We start from the raw sequence: 23,260 nt of genomic DNA on the forward strand, positions 1-23,260 counted from the left end.
AATACATTTTTTTGTAGTACATATGCAGAGCCAATATTTACAATTATTTGCCATACCCTAAGGGGAGGTTTTTTTTTTCTTTTTACTGAAAAGATAGAAAGGGGAGTTTTGAATAGAAAATTTTATTTATCAAGGTGAAGAAAAACAAAAATATTTATTTATTTTTTCCTGAGTAATTAAAAAGTTAATTAAAACTAATCCATTTGGGAGCGACTTATTTAGCTAAAATTAAATACTTTTTGCTAAAAATGTAAAAAAAAAAAAAAAAAAAATTAAAAACTAACTGAATATTACGATGGAACCCATGAATAGTACCAAAAAATGTAATAAAACTTATGAATAGTATCAAAAAGGAACTAATGCAATAACCCCCACTTGGTGGATGGTATTGCTTCACCAATTTGCAATAAATAATAGGACTCATTCATTTTGTAAATTAGATTTTCTCTCTCTATTGTTGTGTTGGTAATTCACATCCTAATGGGATTACCATGCACTTCTTGTTTCTAGATCTTGTAAACAGCTCACAAGCAGTACAAACTAAAACTATCAATCCTATGTTCTGCTTAACACAATCTCCGAAAATGTCTGTTTAGAAATCATGAATGAATCTCAAGGAATTCGTGCAGTGAAATTTGCAAAATTTTGAAAGGTATACGTTGTTTTCTATATTCTCAAGGCTAATTTGTAGTTTTGTCATTTGTGCCTTCTGTTACGATGTCAAGCTATCATAACCAAATTGTACTCCTAAAATTAACAAAAGAAAATTTATAGTAAGTGGTTGCCTCATTCATACTTTTTCTTGCAAGTTTAAGCTCTAAGATACTACTCTGTACTTTTTCAAACTACTCACGGAGTCAGACCTTTTTTTTTTTTTTTCCAAAATTATAAATCGTACTCTTTAACTTTACTTAAAATTCAATTTAGTAATTTAAGTATCAACTTATTTATTTATGAACTTCCATTAGTATCCGTTAGAATTGCACTGGTAATAACTACCAAAACCACATAGTTTTGATTTGTTTTAGTTTCTTCAATTAAAATAATATGAAATTTAATTAAAAATAATAATTTTTCTGAAAGAAATAAAATTAATTTTCTACTTGCAAATAAAACTCAATTAAGCTGGGGATGTCAATAGGGGATAATTAGTTGATTCTCTGCCATCAAAAAAAGATTTAGTTAATATGTAAGCATCTGTATTTGACTTTGGCTTTTGGTTTTTTGTTTCTATGTACGTGATTGATTTTCATACTTAGATGTTTCATGTATGGTCGCTTTTTCTTCTTGAGAAAATGTACACTCTTTTCTTTTTTTGCTGGTTTGTTTGTTTGAGGTAATATTGTGCTCGTTTTTCACTCAGTTTTTTTTTTTTTTTTTTTTTTTGGAGGAACTTCACTCAGTTTGATTATTAAAAAAAATAATAATAATATAAAAAGAAAATCTCTGTTTTCAAGCTGGGTATTTTGTGGCCAAGAAATTTTTAGCATATGGGTGTTTGTTTGTCCAAGTATTATTTACACCAATTCGCCACCACCAGCATTGACGGTGGCTTATAAAGTTACCCGTCCTGCTGTTCGCAATAACAAGATTAAGAAGAAGAAAAATGTTCACTTGCCAAGCTGTTTGGTTCGTGAGAAAGCGTGTAGGAAAAGAAAATGAAAATGAGTTTTTCTTTAATTCTACGGCTTTTCGTCATATGAGTTTGAAAGAAAATGAATTTAAGAGGAAGAGGTAAGATTTTTTTTCCCCAAATAATCTATTGTCATTGGTTTAGAGATTTGTGTGGTTTTTTTTTCGAAAAAAAAAATGATAAGCAGACTAAACAAATTAACTAAAACAAAAGTGGTTTTTTTTTTAATTTATTTTTTAATTTTCATATTTTTAATTAATAAACTAAAAATAAAAACTATGTTGTTTTGGGTCTATGAAATGAATTTTTGGTAAAGTGAAAGGTTATATATATATATATATATATTTTATTATTTAGCCTTAAACTTTTTAAGAATATACTCGTAAATATTGAGTCATCGACATGATTGATCAATGTCCAATTGCCCAAGTAACTCAATCAACTGGTGTTTAAGAATTTTAGTTTCAATGATAATGTTACTCGTGCGTATATTTTAACGAAAATGGTCTGACAAAGTCTTAATTTACTGATTCAGTTTTTTTTTTTTTAGCCAAAAAAAAAAAAAAAATCATCAAATTAGTAGCCTTTGTTAAGATTAAAGGTTCTCGATCATCCTTTCAAGTCCAAACTTCTTTTCAATCTTAAACATGGGAAAAATCTTTACATGAATTGAATCTATCTGTTTGACAGCCATTAATGTGTAGACCATTTCATTATTTATTCAATGTTTATTCATAACTTCCTCATTTTAGGTTTTTTTTATAGATTAAAGTTTTTTTCTCATTTTAGTTGACATCCATAAACTTCGTGACTCGAAATAAAATTTCATGACTAAACATTTTTTCAATCAAACATATAAATCCTAAACATGTTCATAAATATATAAGCAACAATATTTAATTCATGTGTAAACTCTATTTGCATACAAATTTGATTCAAACTCCACTCATATGGTAGATCCAAAATTATAAGTAGAGTTAAGAGAAAAAAAAAATTAGAGCTAAAATAGGAATTTTCTCACTTCAAAGAATATTTTAAAAATATTTTCGCACATATATGCAACAGTAACGAGTACAAATATTAAAATAAAAAAATTGTCTTTGATCTCTAATATGCCTCCAATATTGTAAAACTTCTTTCAAATTAGAATACAATTCTTTTTAATATTATTTTGAACATATATTTAAATATAAGTACATAACAAGATTGCAAACATAACAATGATCAAAATCTTTTCCATGACAAAAATTATTTTTAAAAAATTAACATTCTCTTGTTATATACACTTTTTGTCCTTTAATTATATCTAACTCTCGATGTAATAAACTATTTCTATGGGGTTAGAAGATATACAATAATTTAATACATTGTTTTTGCAATTTTTATTTGAAAATACTTTGCAATCCATTTTATTTTATTTTATTTTTCTGTTATAATATCCTTCAACCTTTTCTGTTACTGTGGTTTAGCATATATTCCAGTATAGGACCAACAATAATTGGCGTATGCCATTGGGGTCAATTGGAGTATGCAAGAGAGGGCAATACAATTTGCTCTCACACTCCCCAAAAATAAATCATAGGTATAAATTATGTTATTTGCTATATCTTGGTAAATGAATCCTTGTTACATAAATAACTGCTATAAATTTAACTTCTATAGAAATTTATCATTCATGTTATATCTCATACTATCATCTCTCAATCAAATAATCAAATCAATTAATTCCTTCCTAGTAAAAGAAAACTATTATTTTCCAACCAAGTTAATATTATACAACATATTAATTCGGAGCATTTTATATCTCTCCTAATAATGTGATAAGTAGATAAATGATACTATCATTTATTATTGTCGATATCTAATACAGGGCACCCTTTCTAAAAGCCTTGGAAATATAATCACAAATTGTCAATATCTTTTTATATTCATCAGATAATTCCAATATTTTTCACACAAAAAAAAAAAACCCTTAAACATATTTATAGACAGATAAACCCTAAACATGTTCATAAACATATAGACAATAATATTTATTTTTAAGTAAATAAATATCAAGCTTTGCTAATATTTTTAATATAAATTTCATTAAGTTTAAATGTATTAAAAAACAATTATATTAACGAAAATAGATGGTAGTAGTATATTTAATGTAATTGTGGGGGCCAGTTAACCAGAATGTACTATTAAAAACTGTACGAATTGGGCCTATGGCCCAATCCGAGGATATTAACTAATCTGAGGATGGTCAAATAAGTAAGAAAAAAAAATAAAGATTATATATGATAGTCCAAAATATGTCCGAGGAGAAAAATCATCTCATAAACAGAGAACCGAGATCAGTAAGAATGTCTTATTATCTTAGACATCCTTTAAGGTTGCATCACGATTAGAAGTCGGACATTGGATAAGGGAGGTGTAAAGGGAGGCAACAAATATCTTCAAAAGCTACTACCTCCACATTAAATGCATCCCAGCTAACTCTTTGGCCGCATTAATGTGGAGATGATACCTGAATAGTGGTTAAGCAGCCTTACAGCTGCTAGTTGAAGGTTTTGGAAGGTGTTGGATGGGACAAGAAGGGGTTCCTAAAAACTAACCTACACGTGTATGGTAGGGATGATATCAAAATTATAGTATATAGCATGGAGAGGTGGCCTAAAGAAAGGATATAGAGAAATCAAGGAAACTTTGTAATAATCTTTTGAACTCTTGTAACATTGATCATCAACTGGATATTATAATATAGCTCCTCGGACTGTGCCGAGGACAAATTTTCTCATTTCACTTGTGTTTGATTTTCTTAAATAAACAACGCTTATTGTCTTTCTTACTAAATAGAACTAGTTTTTTTACCAACGCTCTACAAATTCATTGTTCGGGCTTATTGGGCTAAAACCCAATCCTATATTGGGTCCAATCCAAATTCAATCCTTATAGTAATAATTTAGTATTAAATCTTTTATAATTTTCATTCAAAAATGGTGGGAAAAAAATTATCACACTTTAACCCCACCCTCTTGAGATAAATTTATGGTTCCAGCCCTCCTAATGACATTCATTGTGTCATTAGCTAGTAAGTCTTTGTAGTAAAATTTATAATAACTTTGGTATTATCAATTCAGAAAATATTTGTAGGCCCATTTATAATAAAAGAATATAAAACAATAAAGGTAGAATATTGAGATCATCTATTCTTTCTAGCTAAGCTTTATACATGGTTTGTTTGGGGCAATTTTTCTCTCCTGTATTTTTCAGTGTTTGATGTGTTTCATGGTTTATGGGTCCATTAATTACATCGACACCACCACCATTACCATCTTCAGAACTACCATTGTTGCCATCACTTTCACCACTCCCTTCATCGCCACCACACTACCACTACTACAACCGTCATGATCGCTATACTTCCACCACTAGCAATGCTCATTACAACCGCCAAATCAACGTCGCTAATCCCATTGTCAACATCACACACAAGCTTCATCATTGCCATTAACATGATCTCTGTCACTACTACTCTTACATGAAATATGAATCATCTTCCGTTCAAGTCAAAATGGCACAAAAAGTTTTGGGAGGGTGGATTATGTGAATCAGTAAAAAAAAAAAAAATTATGTTTTTATGAACATTTTTTTGTTGAAGTAAACGGGGCCAAGTATTTCTTTCTACTACATCACAAGGAGAAAAAGAAATCAACACCTAACAAAAATTATAATTGGAAGCTGATTTGAGCCAATTTTATTATTTAGATCCTAAAAAATTATTTATTTTGGTTGTGACGTATATATTTTTTATTTTTTGGCTGAAGGGTAGGACATAGTAAAATGTTATTAGCAATAGAAATCATTATTGAGATCATCTCAGGATAATGGTCATAACTGATTGCGGGATACGTATAAATTGGTCTCTTTTGTGGCGATTACCACAAAAACTTAATGAAAAAAAAAAAAAATACCAACCACAAAGTGACACTTATAAACATGTTATGAGCTTGGGTGTGCCCTTGACATATTTTGATATTTTCAATTATGGAAACACGATATGCTGGGAAAATAAATGGCAAACTCAAAATACCATCCAGCCATTTTCCCATTGAGTCCTTTGATTTGATAAATATTAAAAAATAAACCAGGTGCTTTCATGTTTTCTTTGGTCAGAAGCTAAACAAAGACAAGACTCAACAAGAGTACCAAAATTGATGTTTAAACTCACAATGATTAAAGCATAACCAATTTTTCCTCCAAAAAAAAAAAAAAAAAAGCATAACCAATTTTATATAACATCATCACCTAATCCATGAATGAAGTCTTTATTAAGATACGTTTTGCTCATTCAATTTTTATAACATTGGAAAAGGTCAAACAAGCAAGTACGACTTAAAGCTCAAACCCAATTCCCCAATCATAACACACCTAACAGTAATAAACAAAAACAAAAACAAAACAAAACAAAAAAAAAAAGAATCTAGTACTAAAAAAAATTTAAAAAAAAAAATAAAACATAATTTTTTCTGTAAGGACACGATTATTAACGACCCAAAAATGACATTGGGCTCGTACCTAAAGGACCCGAACAATACAATTTGTAGAATGTGGGCTTGAAAGGTTTGACCTTGGTCACTGGACAGCGGTCTAGTCATGGTTTTTATGGAAGTTCATATGAGGGTGGACCTGGCGTGACTGGCAAAACCTTCCTTCAGTGCGACCTATGGGGTTTTTGTCCTCTGACCTCGTCCGAGGAGCTTAGTGCTCTTCTCCTTCTCCCTCTCTTAGGATCTCTCTTTTCCCCCTTGGTTCTTCTTCCCTTTTATACTAGTAGTTACTTTCATTTTAATGTTCACGTGTAAGTTTCACTTTCTGGGATGGAGACTTGTCCTATCAGCCCATACCTAGAGTGGTTGGGAAATAGACGTAAAGGTTGAATAGCATGGTCAAGAGCATAGACCTGTCAGACGCAGAGTTCTTTATCACAACATTGGCAGTTTTTTCACTTGTCCTGCCCCTGCACTGAGCTCGTCCTTTTTCTTTAGGTGTCCTATGGGATGCTGAGCGTGAGATCGTTCTCGGCCACATCCTTGGGCCTTTTTGGGGCTTTCATTATGCTTCCTCGGCAATAGGTCTCCTCGGCTTGGGTCTTGGGCCCTAATGTAAAGTGGGCCGGGACCACAAATTCTCCAGCCCCACATTTTCCAAGGTAAAATGGCTAAATAGTCATATTTTTAAAGTATCTACAAAATACTCCTGTTTTAAAACTCAATATTGTTAATGCCAAGTTTTTTTTTTTTTTTTTTTTTTTTTTGATAAACTTCAATACATATAAATCAAAAAGAAGTGAGGGCACTACAGTCAACCTCACAAATTGTCCTTAAGACATCTGGAAGACTGAGTTTATTGAAACAAAAGGACCTAGAAGATGAAAGGGAGAGCTTAGCAGTAGCGTGAGCAGCTGAATTACACTCTCTCTTGACGCAATTGAAAATACAATTAAGAAAAAACTCTCTAAGACTAAGGATGCTACTGACAGTATTACTAATAGTCCAATCCGGAGCAGTTGGCGAGGAGGATAAAGGATCAAAGCAATTTTTGGTGTCTCCCTCAATGACTATGTGTGGCCATTTTTCAACTTTAGCAAGCTGGATAGCCCAGAGAATGGCGGATGCTTCAACTCTGAGGGGGGAGCATGTAGGAGTAGATCTTGCCCACACCTTCAATACTTCACCTTTGTGGTCTCTTGCTACAACGGCAATTGCATTGCTATGTTTACCTATGGCTGCATCAGTGTTGAGTTTAATCCAACCGAGGGGGGTGGATTCCATTTGAGAAGGGAGGCCACAGTGCTAGAGGGGGGAGGGACATTGGAAGACCTTACCAAGGAGTATTCTTCCAGCTTATGATGGATTAGCTTGATGGATGCATGAATATCTATGACTCCGCTGTGGTGTACTACCTGATTTCTTACCTGCCAAATTTCGTCAAGAACAAAGGCCATGTTTAGAGTGATGATCCAACTCTCATCGGGGGGGAATGGGGCTTGTGGTGGATCAATGAGTAGTTTCATGATATCTCCACTAGTAGAGCATGAATGGTCTTCAGGTTTAAAACCCCAAACAGTAGGAAAACCACAACGCTCTAGCTATTGAGCATTGGAGGAAAAGGTGGACAGTGGATTCAATTTCTTGGTGGCACAGTGGACACAAATCATCCAGATTGGCTATTCTTCATTGAAGATTCTCATTGGTCGGGAGTATGTTTGCGCCGATTCTCCAAACTAGCATCTTGACTCTTTCGGGGGCCTTGATCCTCCATATCTTTTTCCAGTCAACATTGGAGTTTATGGCAAGGAGGTGTTGTTCTGTAACAGTACGAAAAGCTAACTTAACTGTGAAATTTCCTTTTGGATTGCGGACCCAAATGAGCTTATCTAGTTTCGGCCTCAAAAAGATAGGGATAGAGGGGATGGCTTCTGAGGACTCTACATCAAAGATATTTTGAATGAGATTAGCTTTCCATGTTCGAGTCTCCTGATCCATGAGATGAGATACCATTAGAGGGTTTCTTGGGTCATCTTGGGTTTTGGGTTTGGGACGGAACCCATCAATCCAAGGTACCCAAGGATCTTGCCACACATTAATAGACACTCCGTCGCCTATTAGGTAGCATGCACCCTTTACAATTATTGACTTGACTTCTTCAATAGCTCTCCATATTGGTGAGCTGTGTTTCGAATTGTTTTCATGCAGCCATCCCTCCATCCCTCCTTGACTTTAATGCCAAGTTCTACTTGAAACTCAACACAATATGCATAAAATTCAACATTGTTATTATCGAGTTTAAAAAATAATAATATTTTGTTAAATATTTTGAAAAAAAAAAAAAAAAAACATAAAGTAGTTTAAAAATAAAGGGTATGTATATATTTCACAACTCCTCGTATGATTGATGAGATTCATGTGAAAGTGATAATAGCCAATAACAATATGACACTTAGAAAAATTGTGGCAAATTGTTAGTTGTTGGTATTAAATTGCTCCAACAAAAATGGAAATAAATAAATTTAAACTCAAAACTGAGTGAGTCAATCAATAGAGTAAAAATTTGGTAGCATTACGATAGATATGACAGAAAACAAAAGCACAACCATAATCGTACCCACCTCAACAGCTATGTAAATGTAATCAACAACCGCTAAGCAAGCGCAGAGCAGAGAGAAAGAAAGAGAGTGTGTGAGGGAGACGTACCCTCCGACATTTTCTCTATTCTTTAAGCAAAAGCCTTTCTTTCTTCTTCTTTTTCTTCTATTCAGATCTCTCTCTCTCTCTCTCTCTAATCTCTAGCTTTTAGATTTTCTCTCTCTCTCTCTCTCTCCCTCTATATCTCTCTCGTTTTTCTTACATACGCCCCAATGTTCTAGAGAGCTAATCAAAGTCAACACGCTCTCTTTTCTACGCCTAAGCCTCACGGGTACTTTTTCTACACGATCTGCGATTCCAATTTTCTGATTCATCGTTTTTTGTGGTTTACAGTTTTTTCTTTCAAAATTTTTTTTTCTGCAGTTTAGAACCGATTTTGCGCCACCGGAAAAATGGCGGTTTCGGCTCCAATTACGCCGGGGCAGGTACGGTTATCTGAATTCAATTGAATGGTGAATATGTACTTTGTGCTGAAAGATCTGTGTAGTAGCTTCTTGTGTGATTTCATTCAAAAACCTGGAATTCTATTTCCTTTTGTGTGGTTTGTTTGAAAATTTTGAGAGTGAGCACTTGATCTAATCAGGATTGTATTTCTCATTTGATGTCGATGACGCGTATTTCTGTTGTGTGGAGATGATATGTTGTTGGTTTTTTTGTTAGTTCGCGAATAGGATTAGGTGTGTATTGGTTGTTTATCCAGATATGCTAAGTGTTTTTTTGTGTAGATTCGTGTATTGGATTTTTTTAAGTAATGCATTTGCTGCAAAGTCTGAAGTAGTATTCATGAATCTCGGTCTTTCTATTTATGATTAGAATTTCTCATGGTTCATATTATTCTGTTATTACTCTCTGTTATTTTCCCAGCACATATAGAGTACTTGTTAACTTAGTAACTTTTTTTTTGGTTAGTTGGGTGTAAATCAAATGCAGATCTTGTAGGTTGGGTGTAAATCATTTGAAATGACTTATTTCATGTATCAAAACTTTCTTACTGGCTCAAGTTACTTCCCCCCAAATTGACTACACTCCTCAATTAAAGTGGGTGAAGAAACTTATGTTCCCCATTGATATGAGGACTCGATAGCATAAGTACTCAATAGCACAATTTTTTTTTCCTGCCTGGACACCTTTGACCAACCCCAAATGCCTAACATGCTGTGCACTGGCATCTAACAGACAGTGGATGACATAACTATCATGTCTTATTATTGGAAATTATGTAATTCAATAAAAATTATAAGACGGTGTATACTAAATTGGTCCAAAAATTTTCCTTCTCTTTTCTTTTCTTTTATAATATCCCCATGTCCCTCCTCTGGTGTACAAAAATTAGTTCATCAGCTTAGTCTTACTTGATTGTTAGAACCAACTACCAAAAGTATCACTAAATATGATGGAATCTTTTTTTTTTTAATTATTTCATTTATTTTTTCAATTTAAAATAGCGATCTCCCTGTGTTGTACCAAAATCACATCAAAATGTCCTAGTCCTTTGTAACTACTTTGGAGCACCAAACGGGTTTTTTTTTTTTGGATACTAGTATAATTTATGTTAATATGTGAAATCATTGACAACTCAATTTGGGCTTCATAACTCGGGATTTTTCTTTTCTTTGGTGAATATACCAATACTCCTTTTTTATTCTTTCTGTTTTGTTTTGTTTTTTTGTTGGTTTTTTTTTTTTTTTTAGTTTTCTCCCTGAGATAACACCTATTAAGATTTGAATTTTTTTCATTATTATATGTTGGAGTTGATTGAGGAACTATATTCTCTTGTACAATGTCAAGTTAAATGGCAATCAATATGGAGCTGCATCTTCTGCATTTCTTTTCTTGTTCTGTTTGCTCATTACTGCTTAGTTCTTTTTTCCTTCGACTAATTTGCCTGATACTAAATGAAGCTTCCCTATATATGTCCCAGGTGTCCTTTTTACTTGGAATTATCCCAATTTTCGTCTCATGGATATATGCAGAGTTTCTAGAATATAAGAAATCTTCACATCCTTCTAAAGTGTAAGTTTCTTTTGTCAACATGGAGAGCTACAAACTTGATGAATTGAGCTTTCTAATCTCTACTGCTATTGTTTGAAATACACTTGCTTTTATATTATGTTTTTTAACCAATAATTAATATGCATCTGCTTCCTTTATTTTGCCCATAAATATTTACTGAGCTTATTCTTTTTTAAACTTTTGTTATATGGGTATTCAAGAATGTGGGGCTTGCCTATATTAAGTTTTTTCCTCGTAAATGGTGGAAACAATATATGAATTTTTTAAGATATTTTAAGGACAGAAGTGTTAGCTAGATTTTATTTTTTTTAAAATATATTTTTAATTGTATGTAACCCCTTGAGCCTCTTTAAGAGTCAATTGACATAGGATCTCATGGCCCTCTGCTTTTTAAGAGCGTTTGTAGGAGAGAGAGAGAGTTGAAATAGTTTGCTTGGTAGGTTTCTTGGTCTGTGGAGCAAAGGCGTCTGATGGATCTAAATTGTGAGCAAAAGGCCCAACATCTTATTTTGAGGTATCGGTTTTTGTCTGGCAAGCCGTTTACTGAAGAAATAATATGGTAGATAATTGTGATTAGTCCCTCTGCTTGGTAGTAAATTTTGTTATTCCATATGATAAACTTTTTTGATGTTAAATTTCCTTTGGCTTAATGTCAGATGGAGGAATCAAACCCTAGAACCAACTCCACAAAGGGGATAGAATGCCATTAAACCATTAGGCGGCCATTGATATTAATCTTAATTATGAATTTTCATCGTAAAGTATTAAATAGAAAATAAGTGTCTGCTTATACATAGAAAAGAAATTTGAAGTGATTTTTATAGAAAACCTTTAATCTGGTAAGGAATGTGATTTAGTTAGTTTAGCTATTAATATCTTCAAGCTTAGTTTGTGTACTTTGTTTAAAAGTTTGAGGCAAACTTTAGCTTATGACCAAGATCAATTTCTGTATTCAAACATGGTTTTACTTATCCAAAAAAAGAAAAAGAAATTTGAAGTGATAAAACCATACCCTAACTTGTCTTATTTAGAATTGGGGAGACTTGGTTCTAATCCTTCCTGCATTATTCTGTTCCCTTAACATGAGTTTAGTGGCACCCAAACAGAAAAGGACCATTTTCAGTCACAGCATCCAGATGAGACAAAGCCATTGTGAGAAAAAAAATATTGAAATTCTTATTTTCTATTCCTATAATCCTTGAAGAAATCTAAAAAAGAATTAAAGGATTTAGGAAGGGGAAGTGGCTTGGGGGGAGAGAGAGAGAGAGAGAGAGAATGAACATGGTTTTTATCTCTACTCTTTTACTTATCAAAAAAAGAAAAAAAAGAATGAACATGGTTAAAAAAAAAAAAAAAGCATCAGACTACAACAATTGAGGAATTATGACTGAGGCAACACTTGATGAAAATGGGGGCTGTATTGGGACTTTATGTGGTCAAAGATAATTTGAAGAATATAAAGGTGGGGAGGGTCACTTATTAGTATTACTACTATTTTTTGGCCATTGGTAGGGTATTCATTCCCAGGAATTGGCATCTTTAAAAAAATTGTGGGTAAGGCTACTTACCAATCATCTCTTTTAAACCTCTGCAGAAGTGAGAGTTTTGTGCACTGGATATGACCTTATTTTTATAGGGTATTTATTAGGAAAAACTACTTGGGGGTAGGATTCAGAGCCTTACCTCTTGATTCCAAAACTTATTCCAAACCTAGTCCTTTAATGATTGTCTACACTCTACACACAAACCCAAATACTCAAATCCCATATGCATGCTCCCTAACCTGCCCTATGAGGGTTAAAAGTGGTGTTGTTGCCATCCCTAAGGAAGGAGCATATAGTATAATAATGCTGAAGAAAAACAAGAGAAAGAGAGGAAACAGAGATAGGATATGAGAGTGAGTTGATGGAAGCAAAGAGGAGAGGGGGACAAAATCACATACATTGACTATGATTTTGAAGATGATGAAACTCTATGTTAGTTCTGTCATTTAAAGACTTAATATGAGAAAATGAGGAGTAGAGGAAAGAATTAGAGAAGAAATTCATGAAATGATACTTTTAGGTAACGAAGACCATCAGAGTAAGCTCTTACTGTGATTATATGTACTTTATGCAATTGGTTTACACAAATATTTTTATGATCCAATGATTTTATTGTAGGAAGTTTTATATTAATTAATAATAGTAAGCATGCAGTTGTTATTATTAGAACTTCATTAATATCTATCAAACACTAGAAACTATTGATTCTACTAATTTTATCATTTAAATTGTTTTAAGAACATGTGATCTCCAAGTGATGTAGCGGTTTCTTAAATTATAATCCCTTTGTCTGACATTGTTTTTCTACCCTTCCATTTTAGGACATACCAAAATATTGTCCACTTTGAAAAGTTTATAAACACAATTATTATAACTTTTCTAGCTAACCATGTACTTTATTTGAGAAGACAATACTTCTTTTCCATTTGCTTTATTTGAGTTTAAATAACAAAGAGTAATTTTGGAAATTAGTAACTTTTTACTAATGCATTAAATTATGTTCTCTTAAAAAGTTGGTTTTCTTAAAAGACAAAGTTTGGCTACAACTTTCTTTTAAAAAATTAACATTGCTACATATGTTGAAAATCTAATCATTGGATTGCATGTTCTTTATGCTTTTAACACACGTATCAAATTTTGTGCCAATTAGATATTATTTACTATAAGATTCCTAAACTTATTTTTTATGCATAATTTTAGACTACAAAAACTTGCAATTTAAATGATTGATGACATAGCTATTGATTTTTGATTTTCTAGAAAATTTTCAAATATGGAAGATATAAGAAGAAAATGTAAATCAATGGTGGATTTGTTAAAATTCACATTTAATAAAAAGATATTGAGTAAAGTTGTAGCCTTAAACTACAACCAAGTTTGTAGCCAAACTTTATCATTTCTTAAATTGGACAAACTATTTAGGATGGAGTATTTATTTAGTTTCCAAATATGTAATATGATTATAAATCAAATGGGTCATCCTTTTGGGCTCTGATACTCTTAAGTCTCCAAGATTCTGTTTAATGAATATATTCAAAATTGAGAAGATTTTTACTTATAAAAATGGAAGGAAGAAATAATATACGACTTTTCATTCTAATTTTTCTTGATGCAAAATACTTTCTGGGTTGCAGTCATTCAGATGTTAATCTAGATGAATTGGGAAAGGAGACAATCAAAGAAGATGATCGGGCTGTTTTGCTGGAAGGAGGCCTCCCAAGATCAGCATCTGCAAAGTTTCATAGTATATCCATTAAAATGAACCTAATTAGGTAACTTGCTATTATGTATTCTTTTGGAGTTCTGCTTTGATTATCTTTGGGTGTTCTTACCTACTGCTTCTCATGTTTCTAGGTTTCTGACAATGGATGACTCCTTCTTGCTAGAAAATAGGGCAACTTTGAGAGCAATGTAAGTCATTATTTTATATATAAATATACAAAACTTAGCATTCTTTCTATCTTCATATCATAACTGCATGCTGTAGGTCTGAGTTGGGGGCAATTCTGGTCTATTTCTACATATGTGATCGAACAAAATTACTGGGAGAATCTACAAAGGTGCATTTCTCCTGCTCATAGAACATATTTCTTTAATCCCATATATATAGTTAATTGACGCCTTTGCACTCAGATGCTTCCCTAAGATGTTGTGTTGCATAGTTGCATACTTATCACACAAGGCAGTGAGGCACTTGTTTTCTATTTAATTCTGGACTCTTGTTCTTTTCTTCCTCATGATAGTGTTGCCTTATATCTGTTCATGCCCCTGCCCCAAAAAGAAAAATAAAGTAAAATCATTTTTGTTATTATTATTATTTATGTGGACTTGAGTACCTTCCATTGGGCCTGACTAGCTTCATCTATATAAAGATACAGGATTAAGTTGTAATCTATGAACTTCTTTCAGGTTAGGAAAATAAAAATTTTCTTTCTTCCTTCCTTGTTCCCCCTTTTTTAACATGCCAATGAGCTCTAGCTCAAAAAATGCCTTCTCTCATAAGAAAAGGTGAAGATAAGGTCATTGGCAATAATAAAGAACTCTCTCTATTCAACACTTGGTGGAAAGCCTCATAAGATGATAGCCTAAAACTCTTTGCTTTTATTTATTATTTTAGCTGGGCTAGAAATTCAAATTTTTATGCTACAGTTTATTTGTAGCCAAAATGTACTATTCTATTAAGTTATTAGTACAAGAGAATAGAATAATAACCATGCTAATCTATGTGATGCATTTTTTTTATGACCTTGTTTTCCCAACAGTCTATTTCTAGCTAACAGGTGATGATGTTAGAGTCATGCTTTAAATTCACATGTTGATAAACACAATTGGCTGCAATTTATTATTGACAATTTTGATCAATTTTTGGTGGCTTTTTTGGGCAGAATTACAATCGGGATCTTTTCCTCTTTCTCAACATTCTGCTTATCATAGTTTCAGCATTTACTTCATTGAAAAAACATAGTGATATGTCAGCATTCTCTGGAAAATCCCTACTTTACCTTAATCGGCATCAAACTGAGGAGTGGAAAGGATGGATGCAGGCAAGTATTTTTTTTAAAGCTCATAACTTGTACTTAGTTGCATTGCTGTAGCTTTTTACTTGGGAAAACATATGTAATGCATTTAACTTCTCTCAAACTTATGCCTGCTACTTCGTGCTTTATTTATTTTGGATAATTGTATTCTGGCACTACTTTGTGTTCATATGGTGACAAACTAGCTTAATTTACCTTAGTTGTCATTCATTTTGTTCCAGATGTTATTAAAATTTGGCTCACATGCTTTCTCGTTTGTTAATTTTAGCCATGCATTATGATTTTGATAATAGATGCTGCAAAGAAACCGTGAACCTATTTGATGGATTGATATGATTTTGGTTTTTAATTATTGAATGATAACAGATTTGAGACTGTAACATTCTTTGCTAATATATCACTAATCAAAAAACATTCTTTTCTGATGTATCGAATCTGACATATTAACTTAATATCTGAAACTGCTTGTGTGCACAGTATGCTACATTTATCAATTTATTGTTACACTCATCTTTTATATAATTGGCTTTATTAAGTTTTTTTACCTGGGTTAGTGAATTTTCTTTACAAGTTGTCATTGACTGCATTTAAATTTTCTTTTATGTTTTGGCAGGTCCTATTTTTACTGTACCATTACTTTGCTGCAACAGAGATATACAATGCAATACGCGTCTTTATTGCTGCATATGTTTTTTTGACTGGATTTGGCAACTTTTCCTATTATTATATTAGAAAGGATTTTAGCATTGCACGTTTTACTCAGGTAACCTTTTAATTCACTGAATATAAAATGTATAATCATTTATTATTTGACTTATTATCTTTCTTTCTTTCTTTTTCTTTTTTTTCTGTATATATTTTTAATCTATGATCTTCTAAATCCTTACGATATGAAACAGATGATGTGGCGGTTAAATTTCTTTGTGGCATTTTGCTGCATTGTTCTGAACAATGACTATATGTTGTACTATATCTGCCCTATGCACACGCTTTTCACTGTAATGGTGTATGGAGCCCTTGGGATTTTTAACAAGTATAATGAGATAAGATCAGTGATGGCTGTGAAGTTTCTTGCAAGCTTTCTTGTGGTTATCTTGATATGGGAAATCCCGGGATTTTTTGAAATATTCTGGCGTCCTCTAGCATTCCTTTTAGGTTAGTAACCTATCTTCTGTCTTTTGGTTTTAATTCTCTGCTACATTTATTATCGATCTGGGAGTTAGCAAGTCATTTCATAGCTCAGTGATTAAGCTTGCTTGATTTAACTCTAAGTGAACTTAGCAGAAATGTGACAGCAATCAATTGTACTAAAATTTAAAGATGACATTTTTTGGGGCTTTAGGTTGGGATGTGTTTTGGTGTCGGGTCTCATACTTTGTGGTCCGTTTCTTTTTCCTTTATTTTTTCCCAAAAGAATTTTAATAAAAAGGAAGAGGGTGAAGCCCTACATCGGAGAATACAAGAGCACCACCAAAGATGTAACATTATAAAAAGCTAAAAACTCCCTAAAAGAATTACAAGTTAAATCCATAATATCCCTTAACCATTCAAACAAAGATCTAAAGAGTAAAAGTCTCAAGTGAAGCTAGGAGTCCACAAGACCATCAAACAGTTTAGCATTTCACTCCCTCCAAATGCATTGGATCAATTACAATGGAATAGCATTCCACACATCTAAACATTGATTGCTTGGTGCTAGCTCTCCGACATGCTAAAAGATCCTGTACCGAGTTCAGCATTACATTACCCAAGCTACTCCAAATGAAGCAAAAGCCAACAAACAAAGCTCCCTAGGGACAATGCAAGAAAAGATTTCAGTTCTCTGTCAACACCAATCAACAATGACTATGTTTTGCCTACAAAGATTATCTGCCTTCAGAATTTGACCATGAGCTTCTGTCCTAGGGGGGAAAAAACTACCTTATGATATTTTTTTCCATTTTTTAATCTAAGGCAACCCAATCAGCCATCCCAAATAAGTCATGGGTGAGGCACCCACTTTACAACCAAAATGATAAGCTAAATTATCCACATCCTGAACTGGTCCAACATGGACAATCTCACTCATGCCCAAAATTTTCTTGGGTCCTTAGACTTGCCTCTAAACACAGAAGAATACACCAAAGAAAGAGAATCTCCTCCAAGTTTACCTTACAATAAATGAATGTGTCAGTCACAAACAAAGAATGAGAAATAAGAAACTCTCCGTTATCCTTGTTCCCCACATGAAATCCTGATAAATAACCACCCTCAACTTTCAAGGTGATTTTTTTATTCTTAATTCATGTATACTTTGTGCACTGGGTATGACCTTTTCATACAAGTGGACTTACTGGCTTATGCATATACATAACAGTTACTTTTTATGACAGGGTATACCGATCCTGCAAAACCAGATCTCCCTCGATTACATGAGTGGCATTTCAGATCTGGACTTGATCGCTATATTTGGATCATTGGAATGATATATGCATACTACCACCCCAATGTAATCCCTTGAAAGTTTGGATGTATGGTAGATCTTGCTTTCTTGTTGCACCAACTGCCAACTACTAAAATTTTCAAATATTTTAATGTTAAGGTTGAGAAATGGATGGAGAGATTGGAGGAATGTGAAACCAAGAGGAGAGTCTCAATCAAAGCAAGCATTGTTGCAGTTTCCGTGTTTGTGAGTTGCTTGATTTTGTTACCATGTTGTTTCTATTATCTTCTTATAGATTATTGATGATTTATTATTGAGTTTTCTACTTTATTGGTTTTATTTCTTTATTTAAATTTTTTCCAGGTTGGTTATCTGTGGTATGAATGTATTTACAAGCTGGACAAGGTTACATACAACAAATACCATCCATACACATCATGGATTCCTATAACGTGCGTCTTGAGTAGTTGTTTTATTGGTCTTATTTGGGAATCGTATTATGGCATTACATGCAAAATGTTTAATCAGTTATTTCCTTTTTCATTTTCCAGCATCTTATTTTCGCCTTCTTTATGATTTCAGTGTTTATATTTGCTTGCGGAATTTCACTCAGCAGTTTCGGAGTGTCTCTTTAGCTCTTCTTTCGTACGTTTTCTATCTCTATCATGAAACCATTCTGCCCTTTAACCACCCCCTCAACCTCTGTGTATTCTGCTACCATATTTTGAGATTTCTTAATTGTCTACTTGGTATTATTAGGTGGCTTGGCAAGATAACTTTGGAGACCTATATTTCACAATTCCATATCTGGTTGAGGTGTGTAAACTAATTCATATTTTCATTTATTTTTCCCTAATTTTCCTAGTGATGTTTTATATAGCCATTATAAAATATGTTTGTTTTGTTTGAGCACATCTTTATGCATAAGCATAGTGGCTTTCATTTTTATTTCTCTTCTGTTGCTTTATATGAGTTCATAATCTTGTGTAACCCTTCCTAGAATTGAATTGATACCATGATGTGAAAAGCATGTCCATCTTTATACTTGGTGGATGAGGTATTTAAGCTTTCATAAGATTTCTAAAAGAGCACTGAAATTTTTTTCCATCTTCTAAGTTAATGTTAAAGTAAAGGTAGTCCCTTCTCTTCCTCCTACAGTTCATAAAAAGATAATATTGAAAGGTTTAATAAAATGCAAATGTATAGAGAGAAATTGATAAAAATAAGAAGAAAGTATGAGACTATAAGAAAAACAGCACCCAAAAAGAGAAGACTATGCTGACAATTAACTCAAGTGCATTTCTAATTTCCATATATGTTTCTGCAGATCAAATGTGCCTAATGGACAGCCTAAGTGGCTCCTTTCTCTTATTCCAGAATATCCCATGCTTAACTTCATGCTCACTTCTGCCATTTATGTCATAGTAAGCATATTTCTTCTTTACCCTCTGATTTTGTGAAAGCCACTCAGTACTAACATGTTGCTCTCTGAATTTGCTTATGCAGATATCTCATCGCCTTTTTGAATTAACCAATACACTGAAGACAGTTTTTATACCCACAAAAGACAACCGACGGTTGTTTTCTAATTTTGTTGCTGGGGCAGCCATTTGTGTGTGTGTGTATTTCATCGCATTCATTCTCGTTCAGATCCCTCATTAACCGGTAAGTGCCTTTCTGCCACTTAATTGTTATTGAGAGTGAACTTTCATAGTTTGGATTCATGAAGAGCTTTGATTCTAATATATTATATATGCACACACATGTTAAGAGAGGATAAAAAAAGGGGATCTTTGAGCCCTTTTTTTTGTGTTTACTTACCAGTATATGATGATTAGCAATTCAATTTACTATTACAGGCCTGACAAATCATGACTTGAAAAGAGTTACATAGATATTTCTTGTTGGATGCACAAAACATATAGGCGGGAGTAAAATAAGGGGAATTTGGAATATGTTGCTTGCAAATTTAGCTTTTAAAGCGAATGTTCCAATATTGCCAAGGAAAGTCGCCCTAATTGCTGCATCACAGTAGAAAATCAGAGTTGGGCATGCATTGAGAGTGTGGCAGAGGGCAGCACATGACACCAAAGAAATTTTTTTGTAGTATTGCAGATTGTCACATATCAAAATTTCTCCATTTTGTTCAGTCATTAAAAGGAAAATATAGGTTCCTGTGATATAGATTCATTGTCTGGCATCAAAGAAATTCAATATTCATTAGTAATGCAACATTGTCAATTTGTCTCATTATATGAGTGGAGGATTCACGAACTTGGTGTATGTATTCAATTGGAAAATTTAATTGTGAGCGATTCTTTCGTATATTCATGCAACACGATCCTTTTATTTATTTTGAGTTTGTGACGTTAGTTTCATATTTTTCGATTTTTATTCCAGTAGGAAATTAAAGAAAGCTGGGAAGTTTGTTTTCCTTGGGGACCAAAAGCATGGCAGTTTGATGCTTCACACTTTTAGTGCCGCTTGTGAGCATTTTTGGTTTTGGTTTACTTATTAGTATCGTGAGCATATTATCAAACCCTAAATAGGTTGCCAAAAGTTGTAGCAAAGTAGTCAAAACACGGACTAGGATCCGGTGCAATACCCTTCATTCATCTCCTCTCACAAATTTTTTTCACTTTTTATCTTTTTAACTTTCACTTTTTACCTTTCTTAATTTTTTTTCTTAACTTTTTTAAATTAATGGTTGAGATTAAAAGTTGCTTTTTGCAACTATCAATCTCAACTATTCATAAGAATTGCATCAGGTGCAATACTCTAGGTATTGCACCTGATCTCAATCCTCAAAACAAAGCAATATTTATGTCTTTTACTCTTTTTATAAATGAAAATGACTAAAAGGAGCAACCAGTTTGGAAAACTCATCAATGTTGCCAATATTATCAAACCTTAAATAGGTTGCCAAAAGTTGTAGCAAAGTAGTCAAAACATGGATTAGGATCCAGTGCAATACCTTTCATTCATCTTCTCTTACAAATTTTTTTCACTTTTCACATTTCTAACTTTCACTTTTTACCTTTCTTAATTTTTTTTCTTAACTTTTTTGAATTAATGGTTGAGATTGAAAGTTGCTTTTTGTAACTATCAATCTCAACCATTTATAGGAATTGCATCAGGTGCAATACTCTAGGTATTGTAATACCCTAGGCATTGCACCTAATCTCAATCCTCAAAACACGATAATATTTATGTCTTTTTATAAGTGAAAATGACTAAAAGGCGCACCCAGCTTGAAAAACTCATCTAGGTTGCCAATATTATCAAACACTAAATAGGTTGCTAAAAGTTGGAGCAAAGTAGTCAAAAAACGGATTAGGATCCAATGCAATACCCTTCATTCATCTCCTCACAAATTTTTTTCACTTTTCACATTTTTAAATTTCACTTTTTATATTTCTTAATTTTATTTTCTTAAATTTTTTGAATTAATGGTTGAGATTGAAAGTTGCTTTTTACAACTATCAATCTCAACCATTCATAGGAATTGCATCAGGTGTAATACTCTCTAAGTATTGTAATACCCTAAGCATTGCACCTAATCTCAATCCTCAAAATACAGCAATATTTATATCTTTTTATAAATGAAAATGTCTAAAATGAGCAACCAACTTGGAAAACTCATCTAGTTTTTAGCACGTGATTGACTCAGAAATTTCTTATACCTACTGAAGTTGTGGGACCCATCCAATTGAAGATCCACAGGCAGCACTCCCTCAAAGTGGTTCAAAATTCTAAATAGGTCCTAATCCACACTTATTAGATCCTAATCGCTGGACCTAAAACCATTGAATATGTATGGTTAGTGTGACAACTCAGTTCTCTTAATTTATGTTCAATATGGGCCATTATTAACACCAGTGGAGTGAGTAGTGATGTGACCATTAATTTCAAGAAATGATCGTTGAACGTTGAACGTTGAACCGTTGAAGTGTCAACTGAAACTTAAATCAAGGGGTTAAAAAAATAACTTTGAAAGGAAATGAGTTGTCTTTATCTTTTTGGCTATTGTTGTAAGGAAAATAATTGCTAAAACACATGAGGTAAAAATTTACACATCATCCAGTTTGTCCTTGAGGAAAGGGCTTGATGATGAGGCCAAGCTAACCTCAAAGTCTCAAACTGGGTCGCTTGAGCCTAGATTCTGCACTTTGTCTTTGACTCAAATCTTCTTTGGCCTTCTTGTTTTGTTTTGTTTCCAAGCAATGCTGCTTCTTCTACTTCTCTTTTTGATGGCATTTTTTTACTCAACTTGGGAGGACATGTTAGTATATCACTGAGGGCTTCTCTTTGGTTCAATTAGAGTCGTTTTTACTATCAATTTCACCACTGAAATTTTATTCCTGAGGAAGTGCCTTGGGTAAATAGAGCTCTGATTCATGATACTTTCCACTCTTATTTCCCTTCATTTCTTGATTTCTTTAATTCATCACGGAGTTGTTCTATAAATAAAACAAATTGTCATAACATTTTCATAACAACTTAGGTGTTAATGCTACCTCAACTGAAAATAAGAGATGTGAAAATGTTGAGACATTTTTTTGTGTCTTTAGATTTTTTTTTTCATCACATGATTAAATTATACTTTTGCGTGCCTTATTAACAGAGTTTTGAAGTTTTCAACATGCTAACCCAAAAAAAAAGTAAAGAAAAAAGAAAAAGCATATAGGAATTTTGTGCGTGACATTTAGGGAATGAAAAAGCTGTAATAGGTTTTATTTTGTTAGTAGTATTATATGTAGGCATGGTCCGCATGGGTATATTTGCACTTTGAGATCACATTATGCACATAAATCCACTTACAAACCATGCACATTCATGAAATTAAGAACTAAATTCTCTTCGTCGATTAAGAGAAACAGGCACAAGAAAGAACAACAGCTGATGATATTTCGATAATCAAGTTCCACTCCAGCACCAGAGTTTCTACAGCAATTGTCAAAACTCAAAACCCTAAAGGATTGGATGCAACTGTAACTGGCAGCTGATATAATATCCCTCTAGCCAATATACTCTGAAAATCCATACAGCCACCTTGACGTGGAACCCTCCAGACAACGCATATATATATATATATATATATATATATATATATATGATATGGCACTATTCCTACGTTAATAGAGACAAAGCAGGTATTGCTATCTGATAAAGGTTTTTTTTTTTTTTTTTTTTTTTTTTTTCTGAATATTCTCATTAACCCTTTAGAAATTGGTTGAGCTAGCCTTTTCAAATAATTAACCAATGTGATCCTTATGAAATCTAGTTAAATAACTACCCAGAGCATTTGTATTGGTGCAAGCATTTTGCTAAAATGATAAATTTACCATCAAAATGTAGCAAAGTGAGCAGCATCAGTGGAGCAAATCTAATATTTTATTAAAATATATATTATTTTA

General features: G+C 32.9%; 1 protein-coding gene across 2 annotated transcripts; it reads left to right on the top strand.

The window, feature by feature from the left end:
- The first annotated feature begins 8,773 nt into the window (after positions 1-8,773).
- Positions 8,774-22,175, top strand: LOC126726408 (protein REDUCED WALL ACETYLATION 1-like). 2 transcript variants are annotated; one of them, XM_050431673.1, is made up of 17 exons: positions 8,774-9,097; positions 9,190-9,251; positions 10,748-10,839; positions 14,018-14,155; positions 14,238-14,294; positions 14,371-14,443; positions 15,269-15,427; positions 16,035-16,184; positions 16,321-16,576; positions 17,794-17,909; positions 18,003-18,089; positions 18,207-18,295; positions 18,426-18,488; positions 18,603-18,659; positions 19,171-19,267; positions 19,350-19,508; positions 20,244-22,175. In XM_050431673.1, exons 2-16 carry the CDS (start codon positions 9,219-9,221, stop codon positions 19,503-19,505), a joined length of 1,623 nt encoding a protein of 540 aa, XP_050287630.1. In that variant the 5' UTR covers positions 8,774-9,097; positions 9,190-9,218; the 3' UTR covers positions 19,506-19,508; positions 20,244-22,175. The 2 variants fall into 2 exon arrangements, with proteins under 2 accessions (XP_050287630.1, XP_050287629.1); XM_050431672.1 differs by lacking the exon at positions 20,244-22,175 and adding an exon at positions 19,703-20,168 and having other exon boundaries at positions 8,776-9,097.
- Positions 22,176-23,260: the final 1,085 nt, after the last annotated feature.

This window comes from Quercus robur, chromosome 5 (assembly GCF_932294415.1).
Source record: "Quercus robur chromosome 5, dhQueRobu3.1, whole genome shotgun sequence".
NCBI classification, from domain to species: Eukaryota; Viridiplantae; Streptophyta; class Magnoliopsida; order Fagales; family Fagaceae; genus Quercus; species Quercus robur.

Excerpts from the sequence above, each read along its gene's own strand:
- LOC126726408 (XM_050431673.1), top strand. The coding sequence starts at position 9,219 with ATGGCGGTTTCGGCTCCAATTACGCCGGGGCAG. Across the intron at positions 16,577-17,793 it reads TCCTCTAGCATTCCTTTTAG|GGTATACCGATCCTGCAAAA; the intron begins GTTAGTAACCTA and ends TTTTTATGACAG. Across the intron at positions 17,910-18,002 it reads ATGCATACTACCACCCCAAT|GTTGAGAAATGGATGGAGAG; the intron begins GTAATCCCTTGA and ends TTTAATGTTAAG.